The following is a 21,362-nucleotide window of genomic DNA, read 5'->3' on the forward strand; positions in this document are numbered from 1 at the left end:
AGTGGAGTTTCATGTGCAATATCTGGCAAGTGGAAGCCCAATTATTTTCTGGCGCGCGAGACTCAAAAAAGACTCAACATAGCTTAGCTACAAGGTAAGACTGAAAATCCAATTAAATAGCTTGTATTTCAGCTCAATTATGAAAAAGCTCTCACCTAGTACCGCTTCAAAATATATCTGATATACTAACTAAATCAGGTTTATGTTTTGACAAATGGCGTGGTTGAAGCTCAGCTTGTTTCATGACAGTAATTATTTTTTCATCCAATACAACCGGGGGTTTCAATGCAAATCGAAGGAGGCTAATTTCCAAATGTATCATTCGCAAGCCTGTCCTACCTTACCATGAAGACCTCCAAAGCGCCATCTCAGGCTTCAACACAGGAGGAGTGTGGGGTTTGGCTCGACACTGTAGACCTCAAAGAAAAGGCAAAACAGGTACTGTGCTTAGGAAAACGTCTGACTCATTGGTTCTGACCCAGCTGAGTTTGTTGTCATGGAAACAAGATAGTCCACTACTATGATTCTTTATCATATACTATATGTTTTCCTTGCTCTGAACTTGTGGAGACAATAACTGAATACATTCCCTAATTGTCATTTTTAAAAACTGTTAATTTCTCATTCCAGAGAAGGCCATTGCGACCCATCTCAAAACAACTGAATCCTCTGGCTGGAGGTTACAGCTTAGCAGTGGCGCTGAATTTTACACAGACAAAAATCCAGATTCCTGTCAACAAACAGAGCTCTATATCCTCATTCTTTACCCCACAGCGCAAAGGTAAGCTCAGGTGCAGAGGAAATGCTGCTTCGGGATTAGGCTGTACTTCAACAAATGGAATCATGTCAGCAATTGTTATTTACAGTAATTAATGTGTTGTTAGTGTAATATGCCAATAATGTTTTAGAGGCTCCCCATGTCACTCTCTCTTACAGTGGCCCAAAAGGCACCTGCTTCTCCAGAGCCAAGTACACCTTCCACCTCCATCAGATGTGCCTCAACTTCACTCAGGCGTGTTAACATTGGGAGCGGAACCAAACGGAAACGTGCAGCGGGTTTAGAGTCAGGGGCACAGAGTACAGGAGCTCAACCCACCACCCTACAGATGAGCCCGGAGGGAGAGAATGCTGCAGGCTGTGAGTTGTACAGGCAGAGCTTCAGGGAAAGAGCATATTGGGAGGTTTCCCATATGCCCCATCTTAACATGGACCATCAGTCTGAGGAGATGGAGGAACCAGACAAAAAGAGAAGGCTCTCTGTGAATTCCTCTCCCCCAGTAGAGACTGATACTCATGAGTGCAGTCAGGACCAATGGAGTGCCTGTAGCAGCCCACAGTATAGTCAATATCGAAGTGAGCCAGATTCTGAGGGGCAGTGTGTTCTGACACACCAGGAACTCCTTGTTGGAGTAAGACAGGCCGGTGACTCAGGCACTGCTTTCCCGGAGAGCCTGCAGAGTGAGGGTGGATTCAGGGCTTGGCTGGGTGCGCAGGATAGAACCTCCACCCAGAAAAGGGCTGTCCCTTCTCATTTGATATCACAGCAGGTAGAAGGGAAAGAGAACGACTTACCACAATCAATGTCTTCGCCATCCCCAAACAAGATGTCTCCTCCTCTCAGCCCCGTTTCCACTCACAGATGGACGAAACCACATCTTCCATCACCACAGATACGTGTTCTAGAACAACCATTGAGAGAGTGTGAGGGAGACACTCTTGCCATGCTGTTCACACAGGACTCTGAGGGCTTCAGGGTGATTGCACACCGTGCTCTGGTATCAAGAAGCCCAATAAAGGACCAGACTAATGTATTAGCTAGTGGTAGAGACAGTATATTTGCTGCTGATAAAACCCTGCTGGAAGAGGGAGAGGAGTTGCTCTTTACCCAAGACTCTCAGGGAAACATGATTATCAAACACTGACAATGTATGTGTTTGAATGTATAATGGTGAAAACTAATGAAAGAAATTATGAACATTTTAGATGTTTTGTGTGTTGGAAATTATATTGCGGGTTAAGGTTTCTAATGACTTATGTAATCACTTGTGTTTGAAAACCACATATGATCTTTACTTGAACACTTATAGTACCTGGATTGAAAATGTATTTGAGGTATCCAGTTTCTGGACATTTCTCTTTTCCACCTTTATGGTACTGAATAAAATGTAACACAAATAAGAGATTCTCAAGTCCAAATTAATGTCAAGACATCACACAAGCACTAAAGTTTAGATTTTATTTTGAAAAACGATACATTTATGTACACTAAATTCACTACTGGGTATGAATAAAGACATGTGAAAAGCACTAACAGTGTATTAACCCCATCTAAATGCTGATGCATTTGTGTCCAATACAAAATGCATTAAAGAAATTAAGATGCTTAATTTAAGGTTACAGTGGTGTATTCAGACTAACAGGTGCGTATATTGACAATAGTTCAGTACACATTGAACATTATGAAAAACGTTGATTTGTATCCAAGCATATTAAGGCTTATGCAGTGCTGGTGACAGAGCAATCTACTGGTGGTAATGCTACAACCATATATTTGGGTTAGGAAAATTAATAAGAGATAAGCAAGATATATCTTAAACTAGTTATCAAATGCAAGTAAGTTCTCGCGCTTGTTATCCTTCACTTTTTTAAACTTCCATTTCACTTTGTCAATTAAGTCTGCTGTCAATGCAATATAGGCTAGTATATGAAAAACATGTGTTACAAACAACACTCCATCCTAATTCAGTGCTACCCCAGCTAGCACAAAGTTCTGAGAACCATTTGTTTTTTAAAGCTTGGCTGGAGTGTTGTTGCCCTATGGTTATTTTGCATACAACATTCTAGGAATGGAGCAAGATACCCAGCTAACATATTTTCTGAGAGCTATATGTTTCTGTGGTGGGAAATGTAGTAATTTCAGACCCATCCTGGTGGTGTAGTGGAATAATTCCATGGATAGAGAAGAGAAGATAATAGGTTTGAATTTCACTGACGCCATACCACAATAAAAAATAACATTGTATGATTAATACCTAAGCAAATACATTTTAATTTGTTCTATCTGTGCTTGGAGTTCAAAACAGTTAAACTAAGCTAGCAGTGTTATTAGAAGTCTTATTGAAACATGTTCTCAGATTGTTATATAATTCCTTCAAATTACATTACCGTTCTCAGAACATTAATAAAACCTTTCCAGGAAAACTCAGGGAACCATAGTAAAATGTTCTTAGAACCTCCCTGCAACCTAAAAATGTAAGTTCCCAGAACAGGCAACATTTTTACTTCCGTTCACAGAATGTTTAAAAATATATATATGTTCTGCTGGTCAGGAAACTTACAGCTTCCTTCGCCGAGAAATGCGAAATCAAAAACATACGCTCCCACAACTTCCAAGGAACCAAATGTGCTAGCTGGGAGAACACTACCATGCAGTATAAACATGATACAACTGTTAACTGAACAGTTAAGTATCGTAGAGTATTAAAGCAAACCAAAACAGTGTATGCTTCAACATCTTGTGGAACATACTCTACAACTCCCTCTCAACTGACCATATAGTTTCAAACTGGCCATTTAATTTTATCCGTGGAACATTCTCTTCATCCTACATATCATACAAATCAAAAGTCAACTCCACCTCATTCTTCAATACTTTGCCTCTCAAATCAAGTCACCACAACAAAGCATAAAACAACAACATTACAATGCCAAGTACTACGGAATCTGAAGGTTCTCTCCAATCAAAAGACACATCCATAATATATCCTAATACAAGGTTTGCCTTATCAGGGTAGCTTTTTCAGCAGTTAACATGTAAAGAAGTAATTAAGTTGTACAAATAGCCTACTTGCATAAACACCTTTTTTGTTATGGTTACGATGCCAGATGGTTAAGATGCCAGATACTTGTTTGAGAGATGTTACCTTATTTTGCATAAACAGATTTAACAGATTAACATAAAGGCTACACTTCCTCGCTATTCCTCATTTTAATGCAACTTTATTTGCCAAACACAGAAGTTCTACACGAAGAAACCTGGCAAAAATACTGCTTGTTTAAATAGCAGGCTTACCATAACTCTGTGGATAGTACAGTAGTTTTGTGAAGGAGAGTGCTCTGCAACAAATAAGCTGAACAAACAGTTCAAGGAGAATTTACCATTTCAAAGTGCAGAGGAAACAATGAAATGTCATCTTAATGCATACAATCAGGCGTACAATCAACTGACCTACAGCACTACTAGCCAGTCAGTTACACTGTCTGGTTTGTGTGGTACAGGATCCCTTTTATTACTTGTGATAGCCAGCCTATAAGGGTTTGTGAAACCTCTGACGGAGAGGGAAATAGATGAGGAATAAATGGGGGTGATAAGAGATCATCTCAATGAGGAGGAAGTATCAGCAATCAGCCAGCGATCTCTGTGGGTTCTGTCACCAGTTTGGACCCGTCCCAAACAGTCTTGAACTGCTCAGGAACTGGGAACTCCCTCTGTTAAACAGACAATGTTAAAAACAAAACCACACCCAGACACACTCACTAAGTCTCATACTTACACTATCTCTCACAGACAGACAGGCAGACAGAGACAGACAGACACGTTAGAAATGCAAGCCCTCAACAAACACTTTAACACACACTCACATAGTCGTCATCCTGTGGTACCAGGATGTTCATCTCGGAGCTCTTGGCGCTGACGATCTCACAGTCCAGAGCGTCCTTACTCAGGTAGACTTGGCATCCCTCTGTCTTGTTTATGGAGATGGTAGGAACTCTACCCATCACCTGGACAAAAGTGGGGCAGATACTTCCATCTTATAACTAGTCTAGGGACAGTAATTTTTCCTGTCCATGTAACCTGAAAAGGAAAAAAAAGTCATGGCCCTAACTCAGAGGCACCTAACTCATGACCCAACATAACATAAAACTAAATGTGCCAGTACTATACATCTATGATAGGGTTATTGCAGTTACGTTGAAGCTGAACTTCAGATGCAGAGAGGAAAGAGAACACATACTGTATGTTATCTGCTTGAACATGTATGAAATTTGAGCTGACCTGTAACTGAATGTCCTTTGAGTTGATTATTTCCACAATGCCAACAATGTTGTCAAACACCAGACCAAGCTTCTTACAGTTATCTGTCAGAGGTGAACGTCATAGGAAAGCATGAAATAAGTGAGTGAGAGAGATACAGGAATGATGCTGTCAAAGATGACAAAGAAATTGTCCACTGTGTATGGCCACTCCTTTGTAAATGACGTTGCAGTAAAAATGATCAAACCTTAATAACAGAAGTACAGTATTATCAACTCAGAAGTAATACAACAGATGGCTGAACTCACCCACAATGATGGAGTTGATCTTTCCCTCTATCTGTAGAGTAGAATTGCTGCAGCAGAAGACATAGGCCACCTGTCTCAGCTCTGTCTCCTTGATAACCAGGTCATGAGCCTGGTCAAAGTACTCCTGTGGGGAGAAACAACAAACAAGACCTGTGACAGTCTGACCGCTCTCCGGTTTGACCCTTCACCTTTGGATGACCTCAGTGGGTTCAGCACCAGACATCACACTCGCCTCCGAAAGTGTCTTGGTCATTGAATAAGTGAGAAGCACCAAAACGTTCCTGACTCACTAGACGTTCTTTAAGATCCTCTTTGTCCTCCATTTTGATAATAGCAAAACTTAGAAGCCTGGCAGGCGAGCAAGACACTAGGTAACATACCACCCTCCATTTCTTCCCCTCCAGCTCCAGCAGTGGGGGTCGTTTCTGGGGAGGTGCTAGGTTGGAGGAGCCGCCGGGATTCCGGCTCTTGGATGGGGAGGCGTGATTCTCCCCTCCCTGCGAGCGAAGGGCGGGATTCTTATGGGTCATCTGGTCCTTTGAGACGTGCTTTAACACTAGTGAACAGAGAGAGGATACTTCATTGTAATAAGTTATTGTTTTAGTACAAAAATGTATTTAAAAAATGGCCGATCAAAAAATCTCCATTTGAGAAACTTTGACCCTAACTGTTGTTTAATAAGCACAGCATAGAAATATAATGACTATTTCTATGTCCTCACAACACAGCAACTCATCAATTCTCCCTCACGTTCTCCTTCTGTTTCTCCCCCTCCTTCTTCCTCGTCTTCTTTCCTGTCTTGGCTACCTTTGGATCCCTGGTTCAGCTGGGCAAACAAGGGCTGAGTGCTGGGCAGTGGTGCTTTCAGAACTTTGTAACTGTTGATTCAACACACATCCTCCCTCTTCAACACTCCCTCCCCTTCTTCTTCTGTTTCTACCTCTTTTCCCTCCCTCCCTCCCTCCCCTGCAGTTGGATCAGAGCTCTTCAACCCCTGGGTGATGGTGGCTTGGCTACCTTTAGTGATTGCTTCTCCTTGGTTCAGCTGGGCAAAGAGAGCCGAGTGCTGGGCCGTGGTGCTGTCGGCCTGTGGCAGTTCGCCTGTGAAGACTGGTGGGGGTCCAGGGGGTGGGGTTGGTGGAAGAGGGCTGGGACCGCCAGGGGCAGGAGCGAACAGAGAGGGAGGAGCAATGGGACCCTGTTATAAGAGATAGAGAGAGGCGTGTTACTCTCTGTGAATCAAGACAAGATGATGGTGAAGAAGTCTGGAACTACAGTCCCCCTCTGTCGAAGATGCTTGGACCTTCTTTTTAATATATTTTCAGTGGTTTTGTTAACAAACAAGCCCCCATAAAGAAAATGAGAGCTAAAAACAGGTTCAGCTCCTGGTTCGACCGTGATCTTGCAGAGTTACTCCACCTCAAGAATTGCATTTGGCAAAAGGCTTGGCACACGCATACTCAGGCTTGACTGGCTCTCGTTCAGGCAATGAGAAATAAGTGCACTCAGAATATCCGGAAGGACAAAGTTAGTTACTTTAAGGAGCAGTTCTCTCTCTCTCCTCCTCACAGCTGCCCATGTCCCTTAATGTTGTTGATGTGGTTGTTACTGACAATAAGCATATGGCTGAGCTCTTTAAAATCACCACTTCATTAAGTCAGGATTCCTATTTGACTCAGCCATGCCTCCTTGCCCGTCCAACATTTCCTCATCTCCCACCCCTTCTAATGACTATCCCCGATGCTTCTCCCTTCTCCCTGCTAACTACCTCTCTCAAAGAGTGCAGTGTATAAAGTCAGAAAATCTGCTGTTTCAGCCACTGCCTGTCAAGGCTCGATCCTAGGGCCCACACTCTTCTCAATTTACAACATAGCTCAGGCAGTAGGAAGCTCTCTCATCCATTTATATGCAGATGACACAGTCTTATACTCAGCTGGCCCCTCCCCGGATTTTGTGTTAAATGCTCTACAACAAAGCTTTCTTAGTGTCCAACAAGCTTTCTCTACCCTTATCTTGTTCTGAACACCTCCAAAACAAAGGTCATGTGGTGTGGTAAGAAGAATGCTCCTCTCCCCACGTGTGATTACTACCTCTGAGGGCTTAGAGCTTGAGGTAGTCACCTCATACAAGTACTTGGTAGTATGGCTAGATGGTACACTGTCCTTCTCTCAGCACATATCAAAGCTGCAGGCTGAAATTAAATCTAGACTTGGTTACATCTATCGTAATCGCTCCTCTTTCACCTCAGCTGCCAAACTAACCCTGATTCAGATGACCATCCTACACGTGCTAGCTAACGGAGACATAATTTAGAGATTGGCAGGTAAGGGTGCTCTCGAGCGGCTAGATGTTCTTTACCATTTGGCCATCAGATTCGCCACCAATGGTCCTTATAGGACACATCACTGCACTCTATACTCCTCTGTAAACTGGTCATCTCTATATACTTGTCACAAGACCCACTGGTTGATGCTTATTTAGAAAACCCTCTTAGGCCTTACTCCCCCCCATCTGAGATATCTACTGCAGCACTCATCCTCCACATACAACACCCATTCTGACAATCACATTCTGTTAAAGGTCCCCAAAGCACACACATCCCTGGGTCACTCCTCTTTTCAGTTCGCTGCAGCTAGCGACTGGAACAAGCTGCAACAAACACTCAAACTGGACAGTTTTATCTCAATCCTGGACACTCTTACTGACAGTTGTGGCTGCTTTGCCTGATGCATTGTTGTTTCTACCTTCTTGCACTTTGTGCTGTTGTCTGTGCCCAATAATGTTCATACCATGTTTTGTGCTGCTACCATGTTGTGTTTCTACCATGTTGTTGTCATATTGTGTTGCTACCATGTTGTTGTCATGTTGTGTTGCGACCATGCTGTGTTGTCATGTGTTGCTGCCTTACTATATTGTTGTCTTAGGTCTCTCTTTATGTAGTGTTGTGTTGTCTCTCTCGTCGTGATGTGTGTACGTATACATTTTTACATTTTTAATCCCAGCCCCGTAGGAGGCCTTTTGGAAGACCATCATTGTAAATAAGAATTTGTTCTTAACTGACTTACCTAGTTAAATAAAGGTTAAATAAAATAAAATACAGTTGTTGGCCAGCAGGTGGAGTATAGGACAAATAGTTGAGGGTCTTCATATTCAACTGGTTTCTTGTAGCAGATGTGGCCAACTTCAAAGCTGGGTTGGAACAAACGCCTGCAAACACTGTCCCTCCAGCTCTCCAGGACCAGAGTGGTCCACCCTTGGCAAATAGGAACCTCAACTACCACTGTGTGCTGTTCTTGATGTTTATATATGCATATGGTGAAAAGTGGAGACCTAAGGCAGGGATTCAATGCGACTGTATGTTGTGACAATGCAGCTTTTAAAGGCAATGTTCCCGCATTCGCAAAGATCGCATTCATGGTAAACGCTGCATATGTGGGGTCAATCAGAAATTACCTTTAATGTCAAGCGTGCTATAACACGGATCTAAGGCAGATTGGATTGAATCCCGGCCTAAGTCCTGCTGCAACAGGGACTCTGGTTAACCTTTACTCTAAATGCATTTTTTCTCACTGAGAGCCTTACTTACCAAGCTAATGAGCAGATGAATGTAAAGCCCCATGCCCGCCAACTCCAGGAAAGACAGACTCTGTCTGTCTGTCTGTCTGTCTGTCTGTCTGTCTGTCTGTCTGTCTGTCTGTCTGTCTGTCTGTCTGTCTGTCTGTCTGTCTGTCTGTCTGTCTGTCTGTCTGTCTGTCTGTCTGTCTGTCTGTCTGTCTGTCTGTCTGTCTGTCTGTCTGTCTGTCTGTCTGTCTGTCTGTCTGTCTGTCTGTCTGTCTGTCTGTCTGTCTGTCTGTCTGTCTGTCTGTCTGTCTGTCTGTCTGTCTGTCTGTCTGTCTGTCTGTCTGTCTGTCTGTCTGTCTGTCTGTCTGTGTCTGACTGCACAGCTGCTAAGGACAGTTACCCATGGTCCCCCTTCTACACTCAAACAAGCCACAGCAACTGTACAACCCCCCCCCCCCCCCATCTCCCTCCACACACACACACATACGCATGCACACACACACACACACGCACAAACGCACACACACACCACGCAAGTACCGCTGCAGCCAGTGTGAGTCTGATGTACTGGTGATTGGTGTTACAGTTCATTGGGGGTTTAGCAGTCTATGAGGTCCAGCTGACAGTACTCAACCTCTGACCTGTGACACGTATGGTACATATCATTACAAAACAACACAGTTGTATTAGTTATCAGTTTAGCAAATGCCCAATGATTAAAGCTGAGTGCAATGAAATTAAGGGCTAGATTCACTCCGTATCATGAAAGATCCGCATAAAAATTGAAAGGTAATTTCCGATTGAGGCGACATATGCAGCGTTTACGACGAATGTGGGAACGCAGTCTCCACGAACATTACCTGTACATTTTAATCCAGCTATAACGCAGTCTCCACGAACATTGCCTGTACATTTTAATCCAGCTATAAATCAGTCTCCACGAACATTGCCTTTACATTTTAATCCAGCTATAACGCAGTCTCCACGAACATTGCCTGTACATTTTAATCCAGCTATAAATCAGTCTCCACGAACATTGCCTGTACATTTTAATCCAGCTATAACGCAGTCTCCACGAACATTGCCTGTACATTTTAATCCAGCTATAACGCAGTCTCCACGAACATTGCCTGTACATTTTAATCCAGCTATAAATCAGTCTCCACGAACATTGCCTGTACATTTTAATCCAGCTATAACGCAGATTTTCCGCGATACTTCTGGGATATGGACTGAATCCAGAGCTCTGTGTGTGTGTGCACACTCTTGTGTGTGTGTAGTTTGTGTGAATACACAACGTATGTGTGTCTGCATGTGTGACAGTGTGTCCCTGCCCCTCTGAACAGAAGCAGACAGATTAGAGGAGAGAAAAGCCCAGTAGTTAAAAGTACGTTGTGGGGTGTGTTGGAGCAGGTGTGTAGGGCCTGAACTTCACAGGGCTTTGTTGCGGCTTTCTTTGGTGAAGAAAACCTCCATTCAAGTCCACCCTGAGGACCACCTGTCCACGCCACACACTCCTTAACTCACACACAAAACCCTGCACCTAACGGCAGGAGGGACAGCTGACCCACAGCCACCGTACGCTGTCAAGTTTCCCTCCATACACACACTCTCGCATATGCACACACACACACACACACACTTTCAGTCCACCAAATTGTGTGACAGTCTATATATTTATTTAAGTCATTTAGCAGACGCTCTTATCCAGAGCGACTTACATTTAACCTTTATTTAACTAGGCAAGTCAGTTAAGAACAAACTCTTATTTTCAATGACGGCCTAGGAACAGTGGGTTAACTGCCTTGTTCAGGGGCAGAACGACAGATTTGTACCTTGTCAGCTCGGGGATTTGAACTTGCAACCTTTCGGTTACTAGCCCAACGCTCTAACCACTAGGCTACCCTGCCGCCCCATATATATATATATATATATATATATATATATATATATATATATATATACATATATACCTCAAAGGACCACACAGAGGATTCTGGCAGATCACTGAAACAGACAGTGGCCTTCAACTGAGTTCAACACTCTTTAAAGTTTAGAGAAATGTGAAGTTTAAGGAGTTTTACTTTCAGTTTTATTGTAAAAAACTAAACAAATAAACGTATCACTTCCACTGGATGCAGGAATATGATTTCTGATTGGAAACCTGCCAGAGAGTGAAAGGGAGAATGAGAAGGGGGGAAGGGAGAGGGAGAAGGTGGAAAGGGTAGACGCGAGAAGGGTGGAAGAGAGAGAAGACAGGCTATGTGCACACTGCCCACAAAATGAGGTGGAAACTGAGCTGCACTTCCTAACCTCCTGACAAATGTATGACCATATTAGAGACACATATTTCCCTCAGATTACACAGATCCACAAAGAATTTGAAAACAAACCCAATTTTGATAAACTCCCATATCTACTGGGTGAAATTCCACAGTGTGCCATCACAGCAGCAAGATGTGGGACCTGTTGCTATAAGAAAAGGGCAACAAGTGAAAAACAAACACCATTGTAAATACAACCCATATTTAACTTTATTTATTTTCCCTTTTGTACTTTAACTATTTGCACATCGCTACAACACTGTATATAGACACAAGACATTTTAAATATCTGCATTATTTTGAATGTATTGTTTACATTTTTATTGTTTATTTCACTTTTGTTTATTATCCATTTCATTTGCTTTGGCAATGTTAACATATGTTTCCCATGCCAATAAGGCCCTTGAATTGAATTGAGAGGGTGAAGGGAGAAAGAGGGAGAAGGGAGGAAGGGAGAAAGAGGGAGAAGGGAGAAAGGGAGAAAGAGGCAGAAGGGGGAGGGAGAAGGAGGGAAGGGGGGAGGGAGAGGGAGAAGGAGGGAAGGGGGGAGGGAGAGGGAGAAGGAGGGAAGGGGGGAGGGAGAGGGAGAAGGAGGGAAGGGGGGAGGGAGAGGGAGAAGGAGGGAAGGGGGGAGGGAGAGGGAGAAGGAGGGAAGGGGGGAGGGAGAGGGAGAAGGAGGGAAGAGAGGGAGAAGGAGAGAAGAGAGAGCGAAGGGGGGAAGAGAGAGAGAGCGAAGGGGGGAAGAGAGAGAGAGCGAAGGGGGGAAGAGAGAGAGAGCGAAGGGGGGAAGAGAGAGAGAGCGAAGGGGGGAAGAGAGAGAGAGCGAAGGGGGGAAGAGAGAGAGAGCGAAGGGGGGAAGAGAGAGAGAGCGAAGGGGGGAAGAGAGAGAGAGCGAAGGGGGGAAGAGAGAGAGAGCGAAGGGGGGAAGAGAGAGAGAGCGAAGGGGGGAAGAGAGAGAGAGAGCGAAGGGGGGAAGAGAGAGAGAGAGCGAAGGGGGGAAGAGAGAGAGAGAGCGAAGGGGGGGAAGAGAGAGAGAGAGCGAAGGGGGGAAGAGAGAGAGAGAGCGAAGGGGGGGAAGAGAGAGAGAGCGCGAAGGGGGGGAAGAGAGAGAGAGCGCGAAGGGGGGAAGAGAGAGAGAGAGCGAAGGGGGGAAGAGAGAGAGAGAGCGAAGGGGGGAAGAGAGAGAGAGAGCGAAGGGGGGAAGAGAGAGAGAGAGCGAAGGGGGGAAGAGAGAGAGAGAGCGAAGGGGGGAAGAGAGAGAGAGAGAGCGAAGGGGGGAAGAGAGAGAGAGAGCGAAGGGGGGAAGAGAGAGAGAGAGCGAAGGGGGGAAGAGAGAGAGAGAGCGAAGGGGGGAAGAGAGAGAGAGAGCGAAGGGGGGAAGAGAGAGAGAGAGCGAAGGGGGGAAGAGAGAGAGAGAGCGAAGGGGGGAAGAGAGAGAGAGAGCGAAGGGGGGAAGAGAGAGAGAGAGCGAAGGGGGGAAGAGAGAGAGAGAGCGAAGGGGGGAAGAGAGAGAGAGAGCGAAGGGGGGAAGAGAGAGAGAGAGCGAAGGGGGGAAGAGAGAGAGAGAGCGAAGGGGGGAAGAGAGAGAGAGAGCGAAGGGGGGAAGAGAGAGAGAGAGCGAAGGGGGGAAGAGAGAGAGAGAGCGAAGGGGGGAAGAGAGAGAGAGAGCGAAGGGGGGAAGAGAGAGAGAGAGCGAAGGGGGGAAGAGAGAGAGAGAGCGAAGGGGGGAAGAGAGAGAGAGAGCGAAGGGGGGAAGAGAGAGAGAGAGCGAAGGGGGGAAGAGAGAGAGAGAGCGAAGGGGGGAAGAGAGAGAGAGAGCGAAGGGGGGAAGAGAGAGAGAGAGCGAAGGGGGGAAGAGAGAGAGAGAGCGAAGGGGGGAAGAGAGAGAGAGAGAGCGAAGGGGGGAAGAGAGAGAGAGAGCGAAGGGGGGAAGAGAGAGAGAGAGCGAAGGGGGGAAGAGAGAGAGAGAGCGAAGGGGGGAAGAGAGAGAGAGAGCGAAGGGGGGAAGAGAGAGAGAGAGCGAAGGGGGGAAGAGAGAGAGAGAGCGAAGGGGGGAAGAGAGAGAGAGAGCGAAGGGGGGAAGAGAGAGAGAGAGCGAAGGGGGGAAGAGAGAGAGAGCGAAGGGGGGAAGAGAGAGAGAGAGCGAAGGGGGGAAGAGAGAGAGAGAGCGAAGGGGGGAAGAGAGAGAGAGAGCGAAGGGGGGAAGAGAGAGAGAGAGCGAAGGGGGGAAGAGAGAGAGAGAGCGAAGGGGGGAAGAGAGAGAGAGAGCAAAGGGGGGAAGAGAGAGAGAGAGCAAAGGGGGGAAGAGAGAGAGAGAGCAAAGGGGGGAAGAGAGAGAGAGAGCAAAGGGGGGAAGAGAGAGAGGGAGAAGGGGTGAAGAGAGAGGGAGAAGGGGGGAAGAGAAAAGGACAAAGAGTAGTAGAGGAAGAAAACAGAAAGCAGATGATAGAAGAAGAGCATGAATTCCCAGCAAACTCTACAATTGCTCAATTGAGAACCACAAAGCAGCCACCAGTACACCAGGGACCAAGTCATTCATACAAGCTGGTCCTTAGCAACCAGCTGCCTGCCTGCATAACTACACATAAAAATATACACATGAGAACGACATCCCAACCGGCACCATATTCCCTATATAGTGCACTACGTTTGGCCAGACCCTATGGGCTCTATGTAAGTAATATAGTGCCATTTGGACAGCAGTCCTGTACCACTTTAAAAATAAGGAAACAGAAAACAACATCTGAGTCTCTGCTGCAGATGAAAACAACTGGACGACTCCAAAAGAGTCAGAGACAATTATGTCTCGAGGCGAGCTGTAATTCATTGAGTCTTGTTCCTGCCCGTTCAAACCTGCATGGCAAGCAAGGTTACAGTTCATCCATAGGGCCAGGAGCGTTTCCTGACCGTGTGACCTGATCATGGAAAAAGCCAGGAATTCTGGGCCTATTTATCCAACCTCAGATAAAAAAGTCCTGAGAAGTCAGGCAGTGGGACCCAAGTTGTTCCTTCTCGGGTCACAGAGTCGTGAAAAACTCCCGGCCCAGGGAGGAGCAGTGTTCAGGGCAGTGTTGAGGAGGTTGGATCAGGAGCTATTTGCTGCTGTAACACATGGATAATGGAATGTGGAGGGAATGCCCCACTGGACGTTAGCTAGCTAGAGGACCGTAGTGCTGCTGAAGCGCTGTAGTATGACATTAACTATCCATTATATGTCTCATGTAACTGTTTTACAGCACAGTTACAACATGATGATGGTATACAGTGGAGTCCGAAATGATTAACACCCTTAATAAAGACCCTTAATAAAAGCAAAATGACTGTATAAAATAAATCATAAAAATATTTTTGCAATGGCCATCTCAGTCTCCAGACTTGAACCCTATTGAAAACCAGTGGTTTGAACTGAAGAGCACAGACAAAGGATATCAAAGATCTGGAAGGATTCTGTATGGAGGAATGGTCTAAAATCCTCATAAAACATTCTAGAAAAAGTCTCAGTGCCGTTATCATCATAATGTGAGGTATTGAAAACAGGGGTGTCAATCATTTGAACCATACATTTTTTTATTTAAATGTATTACTTGTTAAACAAAATGTATTTCTCTGAGCAATTGTATTAGTATAAAATAATATAATTGCCCAATTTTTTCGAGCACACAATATAGCTCAGTATTTGAACATTTTATTTTATACAGTCATGCTTATCTTTTTCAAGGGTGACAATAATTCAGACCTCACTGTATGTACTGTGTGGACTGAAGCATTAGAGTTGTAGTCATAATGTGGTAATTATAGTTACACAGTTTAGTTAGTATGTGACGATTAGTGGCGGTCAGTACCGTTTAAGATGAGGGAGGACGATACATATTTTATGAGCATGGCCTTATTTCTATTACAGCATATTGGATGACTGTCATTCATATTCCATTCACCCAGCTCATTTTAACATTGATAGGTTTAGGCTTCTACATAATACTAAAATTTTCCCTATACCCATCATAGGTTGCTACAACTTAACCTATGAAGGAAAGTTTACAACTTAGGTGCACACAGGTCGAGAGAAAAATTTGAGGTGACATACAGTGACATATGGACAGACAGTGACACATTCAATACCGCCTTGTACACTCTTGCCTGCATCTAGCTGATATAGGGTGTAATCATTTGTCTAAAAGTTGCAAACAAGAGTTTCTATTGACATGTTCAGGTATGTTTATCCCTGTTTTGTTCCATTTACTTCCTGTACACAATACATGCACATCACATACAATCAAACAATCTCCGACAAGGACAAGAGGGGAAACAGAGGGTTAAATACACAACATGTAATTGGTGGGATTGGAACCAGGTGTGAAGGAAGACAAGACAAAACCAATGGAAAATGAAAAATGGATCAGTGATTGCTAGAAGGCTGGTGACGTCGACTGCCGAACATCGCCCAAACAAGGAGAGGGACCGACTTCGGCGGAAGTCGTGACAATTCCGTTTAAGAAAAGTTTTTCAAGAGAATCGGCGGAATGAATACACCCCTGATCACGCATAAACACAGTTAATTTTCATAGCACATTGTATTCCTTCTCGCATCTATGCACTCTCCACCTCTCACCTTAGCTTGTGGACTTCAATGCACAACACATCAACTATATGTGACCAGGCGAAAAGATACTTTCCAAGCCAAACTGCTACACACAGCCTACATCGTTGTAAAAATATTGGATAAAGTAACATCATAGTCAACATAGCAAATAGAACTAACGCGTTAGTAAATCTGCTATTATCATGCAGTAACATTAGTGTACAGTCAGTAAGCAGTTTAGCACTTAACCCAGCGGGCCCCGGTTGAAATAAATTAGTCAAACCAAAAGCTTGCCTTGACTTGGAAGAGTTCCAGTGTTGTGTTGGATAGACATAGCCAGCTAGCTAAAATAGCATCCCTCTGTTTGAGCAGGCTAAACTAGCTAGCTGCATTTGCTAGCTAAGTAAACAAAACTGAAAGTTATTATTTTTTAACGAAATTTCTTGCTTCTCCTTCATTTTGAAATAAATTTATTCAAAACTGTTCAACTATTGTCTTTCTCTCTCTTCGACTCAACTACTCACTATATTTTATGCACCGCAGTGCTAGCTAGCTGTAGCTTATGTTTTCAGTACTATATTTACTCTCTGATCCTTTGATTGGGTGGACAATGTCAGTTCATGCTGCAAGATATCTGATAGGTTGGATGACGTTCTCCGGAAGTTGTCATAATTACTGTGTAGGTCTGTGGAAGGGGGTGAGAACCATGAGCTCCCTAGGTTTTGTATTGAAGTCAACGTACCCAGAGGAGGACGGAAGCTAGCTGTCCTCCGGCTACACCATTGTGCTACCCTACAGAGTGCTGCTGAGGCTGCCTTCATTGCAAAATAGTGTGTTTTAATACATTTTTGGGTGACGTGGTTATATTTAGTATAGTTTTATCTAAAAATTAGAACTTTTTTAATGTTCAATTTTTTTTTTTTTATGAAATTCACCGAGGAAGGCCCTCCCCCTTCTCCTCTGCGGAGCCTCTACTGGACTGGGTGATTATTTTTGTAAATCTTAAGTGTCGCTACTACTCACAGTCTTGCTCCAGACTAGGCCTGTTGTGTGATGCTGTTTGATGAAGCTCTGAAGCTCAGTCCAGATGGATAGGTAGGACCCCACCCAATCCACATGACGCTTGTCTCTATAGAGAAAGAGATCAACAGACAGACGGAGAGAGGTGGAGAGAGAGAGAGTGACAAGGAAAAGGGGGATGGATTAGAACGAATACACAGAGAGAGAAAAAGACACAGACAGTTATTTTTACATACCAACAATAATCTGCAAAGTAGTTAATAAGCTAAAGTTGATGTAATACACCAGGAGTCATACTCACGAGTCTTTATAGTCTTTCAGAACTCTGTTAGTGTAGAAAATGGCAGCATCATTCATCTCCTTCACATAGGGAACCGGCTTCTGGCTCTGGAAGAGAGAAGGAGCGAGAGAAAGAGAAAAAAGAGAGAGATAGAGGTAGTTAAACAAAGCTGACCCTATGTATGAATTTTATACATTCACAGAAACACAGTGAAGATGTGAATGAGTGAGCGATGTCTCCTCACCACGGCGACCCAGCCCAGCGCTGGGATGCTCTCGCTGACAGCTGATAGGTGGTTGAATTGGCTGCTACCACGGTTACATTCCCGAAAGTTCTGAATCTCCTGGATTTTCTCTGAGATAGGCTTCAGCAGGTCAGACAGCTCCATCTGGGAGGGAGAGAGAGGGAAGGAGAGCGAGAGAGGGAAAATGAAAAAGAGAAAGATATTGGGAGAGAGAATGCTTGTCAACAAAAACGGAACAATCTCACAGGTAGTGTCTTTTCTATATAACTGACAATATGCAAATAGCATTTATCAATGACTTAAGTATAACTCAACACCCATACATTCTCTGTAATAGTGGTCTGAGCAGCTCTCAGTGCTCTCCATAACCTGCGTGAGAGCACCAGTCTCAATGGGCCAGTTACCTCATGTTACCCGTTATATAGCAGTTTCACTTACTGCCTTGCCCACAAGCAACTCTGCCATGCATGCCAGCTAGTCGAAGGCAGTGTGCAATTTGACTGATTTTATAACTGGGCAACTGGAATTTTATTAGAAGGATCCATTTTCCATTGGAACTTCCAGAACCCTGCTAGCTTCCATCCCTCTTTCCCTCCCTCCTCCCTCTCCTCCCAGCATTCCTCTGTTCATTGGGAGATCCCTCTGGCCTTGTAAGGCACTGAGCAGGTCTAATGTTTACAGTTTACCTTCACACAACTGGGTAAAGGAACACATTGTTTCCCTAGTGACACTGTAGTACAGTTCTCTTATTTTGACCTGTACCTAAGCCGATGTTGCTATGACATTTTAACTAAATATCCCCCGCGGTGTCGATATGCTGTGGGAAAGAAAAATAAATATAATAATTTCTATTTATTTAGCTTTATTTTGAGAAAGGATGTGATTATTCTTCCGTTGCTATGGCAACTGATTTAATTGCATTATGCATAATTGCGGAAAGTAATCAGACCCCTTCACTTTTTACACATTTTGTTACGCTACAGCCTTATTCTAAAATGTATTAAATTAAAAATGTTCCTCATCAATCTACACACAATACCCCATAATGACAAAGCAAAACCATGTTTTAGACATTTTTGCAAATGTATTAAAAATAAAAAACAGAAATACCAAAAGGTCTGAATACATAAGTGTTCAGGCCCTTTGCTATGAGACTCAGCTCAGGTGCATCCTGTTTCCATTGATCATCCTTGAGATGTTTCTACATGTCACACCCTGATCTGTTTCACCTGTCCTTGTTATTGTCTCCACCCCCTCCAGGTGTTGCTTGTTATCCCCAGTGTATTTATCCCTGTGTTTCCAGTCTCTCTGTGCCAGTTCGTCTTGTATGTCCAAGTCAACCACGTTTTTCCCCGTTCTCTTGCTTTTGCTATTTCTCCTTTTTCTAGTCCTCCCGGTTTTGACCCTTGCCTGTTTCTAGACTCTGTACCCGCCTGCCTGACCATTCTGCCTGCCTTGACCTCGAGCCTGTCTGCCACTCTGTACCTCTGTCACGACTTCCACCAAAGTTGGTCCCTCTCCTTGTTCGGGCGGCGTTCGGGCGGTCGAAGTCGCCGACCTTCTAGCCATCGCTGATCCTCTTTTCATTTTCTTTTGCTTTTGTCTTGTATCACACATGGTTCCAATCCCATTCATTATAAGTTGAGTATTTAACCCTCTGTTCCCCCTCATTGTCCTTGTCAGCGATTGTTTGTTTTGTAAGCTATGTGCAAGATATGTTCTGGTGTGCGACGGGTTTTGTACCCACTTGTATTATTTTGTAAATTTTGGTTTTCTGAGTTTTTGAGCACTTATTAAGCTGCTTCGTTTTATAAGTTCGATCTCCTGCGCCTGACTTCCCTGCCACAAGCACGCACCCTTACAGAATCACCAACCCAGTATGAGGTCAGCAGGAGCAGGTACCCCGGTTATAGGGGTGGAGGAGTGCGTCCAGGAGCACGCAGCAATGCTTCACCATCTTGGCACCGCCATGAACCGCGTTGTCCGGACAATGGACCGCTGGGAGACACAGGGAGTTCTTCCAGTGCCTCCACCAGCACAACCGGGGTCTTCTCTGAGCGCCCCTCTTCCTCCTGGTCCCAGTGGGATTCGTCTCTCCCTGCCCCAGGAGTACAACGGAGAGGCTGCGAACTGCCAGGGGTTCCTGCTTCAACTGGAGCTATACATGGCCACCGTCCACCCGGCTCCATCGGGCCGTGAGAGGGTGTCCGCCCTCGTCTCGTGCCTCACCGGGAAAGCCGCGGAGTGGGCCAACGCCATGTGGAGAGAGGGAGATGCGGCGTTGGACCAGTTTGAGGAGTTGAGTGAGCGCCTCTACCATCTGAGGCAGGAAACGAGGAGCGCCCAGGAGTTCGCCCTGGAGTTTAGGACTCTGGCTGTTGGCGCGGGATGGAGCGACAGGGCCCTGTTCGACCATTACCGCTGCAGTCTGCATGAGGACGTCCGTCGGGAGTTGGCCTGCAGAGACACCACCCTCACGTTCGACCAGCTGGTGGACTTGTCCATCCGGCTGGGCAACCTGCTGGCTACCCGCGGACGTTTCTGATCGGGGTCCGGTGGTTCCATCCTCCCGCACCCCCTCTCCAATACCCATGGAGCTGGAAGGGGCGGTGCGCAGGGAGACCAGAGGGGGTTCCCGCTCGTGCACCATCTGTGGCCGCAGAGGTCACACTGCCGGTCGGTGTCGTGTTGGTTCCTCTGGGGATCGAGGCAGCAGGCAGGGCGCTCTGGCGTCACCCCAGGTGAGCCGGCACCATTCTCACCCAGAGCCCTCTGTTGCGCAGATGTTTGTGTTTGTCATTTTCCCTGAGGTTACCCCGCATTCCCAGCATAAGGCGCTCATTGATTCAGGCGCGGCTGGGAATTTTATTGACAGAGCTTTAGCCCATAGTTTAGGGATCCCCATCGTTCCCGTGGATGTGCCTTTCCCCGTTCACGCCTTAGATAGTCGACCATTAGGGCCAGGTTTGATTAGGGAGGTCACCGCTCCTTTGGGCATGGTGATGCAGCGGGGTCATACGGAGAGAATTAGTCTCTTCATTATTGACTCTCCCGCTACCCTGGTTAGCTTGTCATAACCCCACTGTTTCTTGGCCACAGAGGGCTCTCACGGAGTGGTCGCGAGAGTGCTTAGGTAGGTGTTTAGGGGTTTCCGTTGGTGCTACTACGGTGGAGAGTCCAGACGAGGTCTCCACCGTGTAAATTCCCCCTGAAAATGCCAATTTGGCTCTCGCCTTCTTTTTGGAGAAGAAGGCGAAGAACTCAATTACCACCTCATCGACGGGGCAATTGTGCGATAGATCTCCTGGTAGACGCTGCACTTCCCAGGAGTCACGTGTATCCCCTCTCACAGGCGGAGACGGAGGCTTTGTAAACATATGTCTCCGAATCCCTGCGTCAGGGGTACATTCGGTCCTCCACTTCACCCGCCTCAAGTCTCTTTTTTGAAGAAGGAGGGAAGTCTGCGCCCGTGTATTGACTATCGGGGTCTGAATCAGATCACTGTGAGGTATAGTTACCCGCTACCGCTCATAGCCACAGCGATAGAGTCAATGCACGGGGCACGCTTCTTCACCAAATTAGATCTCAGGAGCGCTTACAACCTGGTGCGTATCCGAGAGGGAGACGAGTGGAAGACGGCTTTCAGTACCACCTCTGGGCACTACGAGTACCTCGTCATGCTGTACGGGTTGATGAATGCGCCATCAGTCTTCCAAACCTTTGTAGACTAAATATTCCGGGACCTGCACGGGCAGGGTGTAGTGGCGTATAGTGATGACATTTTGATATACTCCGCTACACACGCTGAGCATGTGTCCCTGGTGCGCAAAGTGCTTGGTCGCCTGTTGGAGCATGACCTGTACGTCAAGGCTGAGAAATGCCTGTTCTTCCAACAGTCCGTCTCCTTCCTAGGGTATCGCATTTCCACATCAGTGGTGGAGATGGAGAGTGACCGCATTGCAGCCGTGCATAATTAGCCCGACACTCACCAAGGTAAAGGAGGTGCAGCGG

At 45.6% G+C, this 21,362-nt stretch overlaps 2 protein-coding genes across 4 annotated transcripts in view; one reads left to right on the forward strand and one right to left on the reverse strand.

Moving 5' to 3' along the window:
• Nucleotides 1-30: 30 nt before the first annotated feature.
• On the forward strand, nucleotides 31-2,175 carry LOC129820162 (aurora kinase A and ninein-interacting protein). Its single transcript, XM_055877113.1, has 4 exons — nucleotides 31-94; nucleotides 299-438; nucleotides 631-781; nucleotides 937-2,175. Exons 2-4 carry the CDS (start codon nucleotides 346-348, stop codon nucleotides 1,920-1,922), a joined length of 1,230 nt encoding a protein of 409 aa, XP_055733088.1. The 5' UTR covers nucleotides 31-94; nucleotides 299-345; the 3' UTR covers nucleotides 1,923-2,175.
• Nucleotides 2,176-2,222: 47 nt separating this feature from the next.
• The window catches only part of LOC129820161 (adenylyl cyclase-associated protein 2-like), a 47,386-nt gene continuing 28,246 nt past the window's right edge, over nucleotides 2,223-21,362 (reverse strand). For all 3 annotated transcript variants that reach the window (XM_055877111.1, XM_055877110.1, XM_055877112.1), the window contains 9 exons: nucleotides 17,352-17,495; nucleotides 17,129-17,214; nucleotides 16,831-16,936; nucleotides 6,361-6,541; nucleotides 5,724-5,899; nucleotides 5,344-5,467; nucleotides 5,057-5,139; nucleotides 4,642-4,782; nucleotides 2,223-4,488 (listed from right to left, as the gene is read on the reverse strand). In XM_055877111.1, coding sequence (XP_055733086.1) covers nucleotides 4,405-4,488; nucleotides 4,642-4,782; nucleotides 5,057-5,139; nucleotides 5,344-5,467; nucleotides 5,724-5,899; nucleotides 6,361-6,541; nucleotides 16,831-16,936; nucleotides 17,129-17,214; nucleotides 17,352-17,495 — 1,125 coding nt within the window. In that variant the 3' untranslated portion in view covers nucleotides 2,223-4,404. The remainder of the gene's footprint in view (nucleotides 4,489-4,641; nucleotides 4,783-5,056; nucleotides 5,140-5,343; nucleotides 5,468-5,723; nucleotides 5,900-6,360; nucleotides 6,542-16,830; nucleotides 16,937-17,128; nucleotides 17,215-17,351; nucleotides 17,496-21,362) is intronic.

Source organism: Salvelinus fontinalis, chromosome 22 (genome assembly GCF_029448725.1).
Source record: "Salvelinus fontinalis isolate EN_2023a chromosome 22, ASM2944872v1, whole genome shotgun sequence".
NCBI lineage: Eukaryota > Metazoa > Chordata > Actinopteri > Salmoniformes > Salmonidae > Salvelinus > Salvelinus fontinalis.

Bases quoted from the DNA above. Each gene is read 5' to 3' on its own strand.
- LOC129820162 (XM_055877113.1), top strand. From the start codon at position 346: ATGAAGACCTCCAAAGCGCCATCTCAGGCTTCAACACAGGAGGAGTGT. The intron at 439-630 runs GTACTGTGCTTA...TTCTCATTCCAG, and splicing joins TCAAAGAAAAGGCAAAACAG to AGAAGGCCATTGCGACCCAT. The intron at 782-936 runs GTAAGCTCAGGT...TCTCTCTTACAG, and splicing joins CTTTACCCCACAGCGCAAAG to TGGCCCAAAAGGCACCTGCT.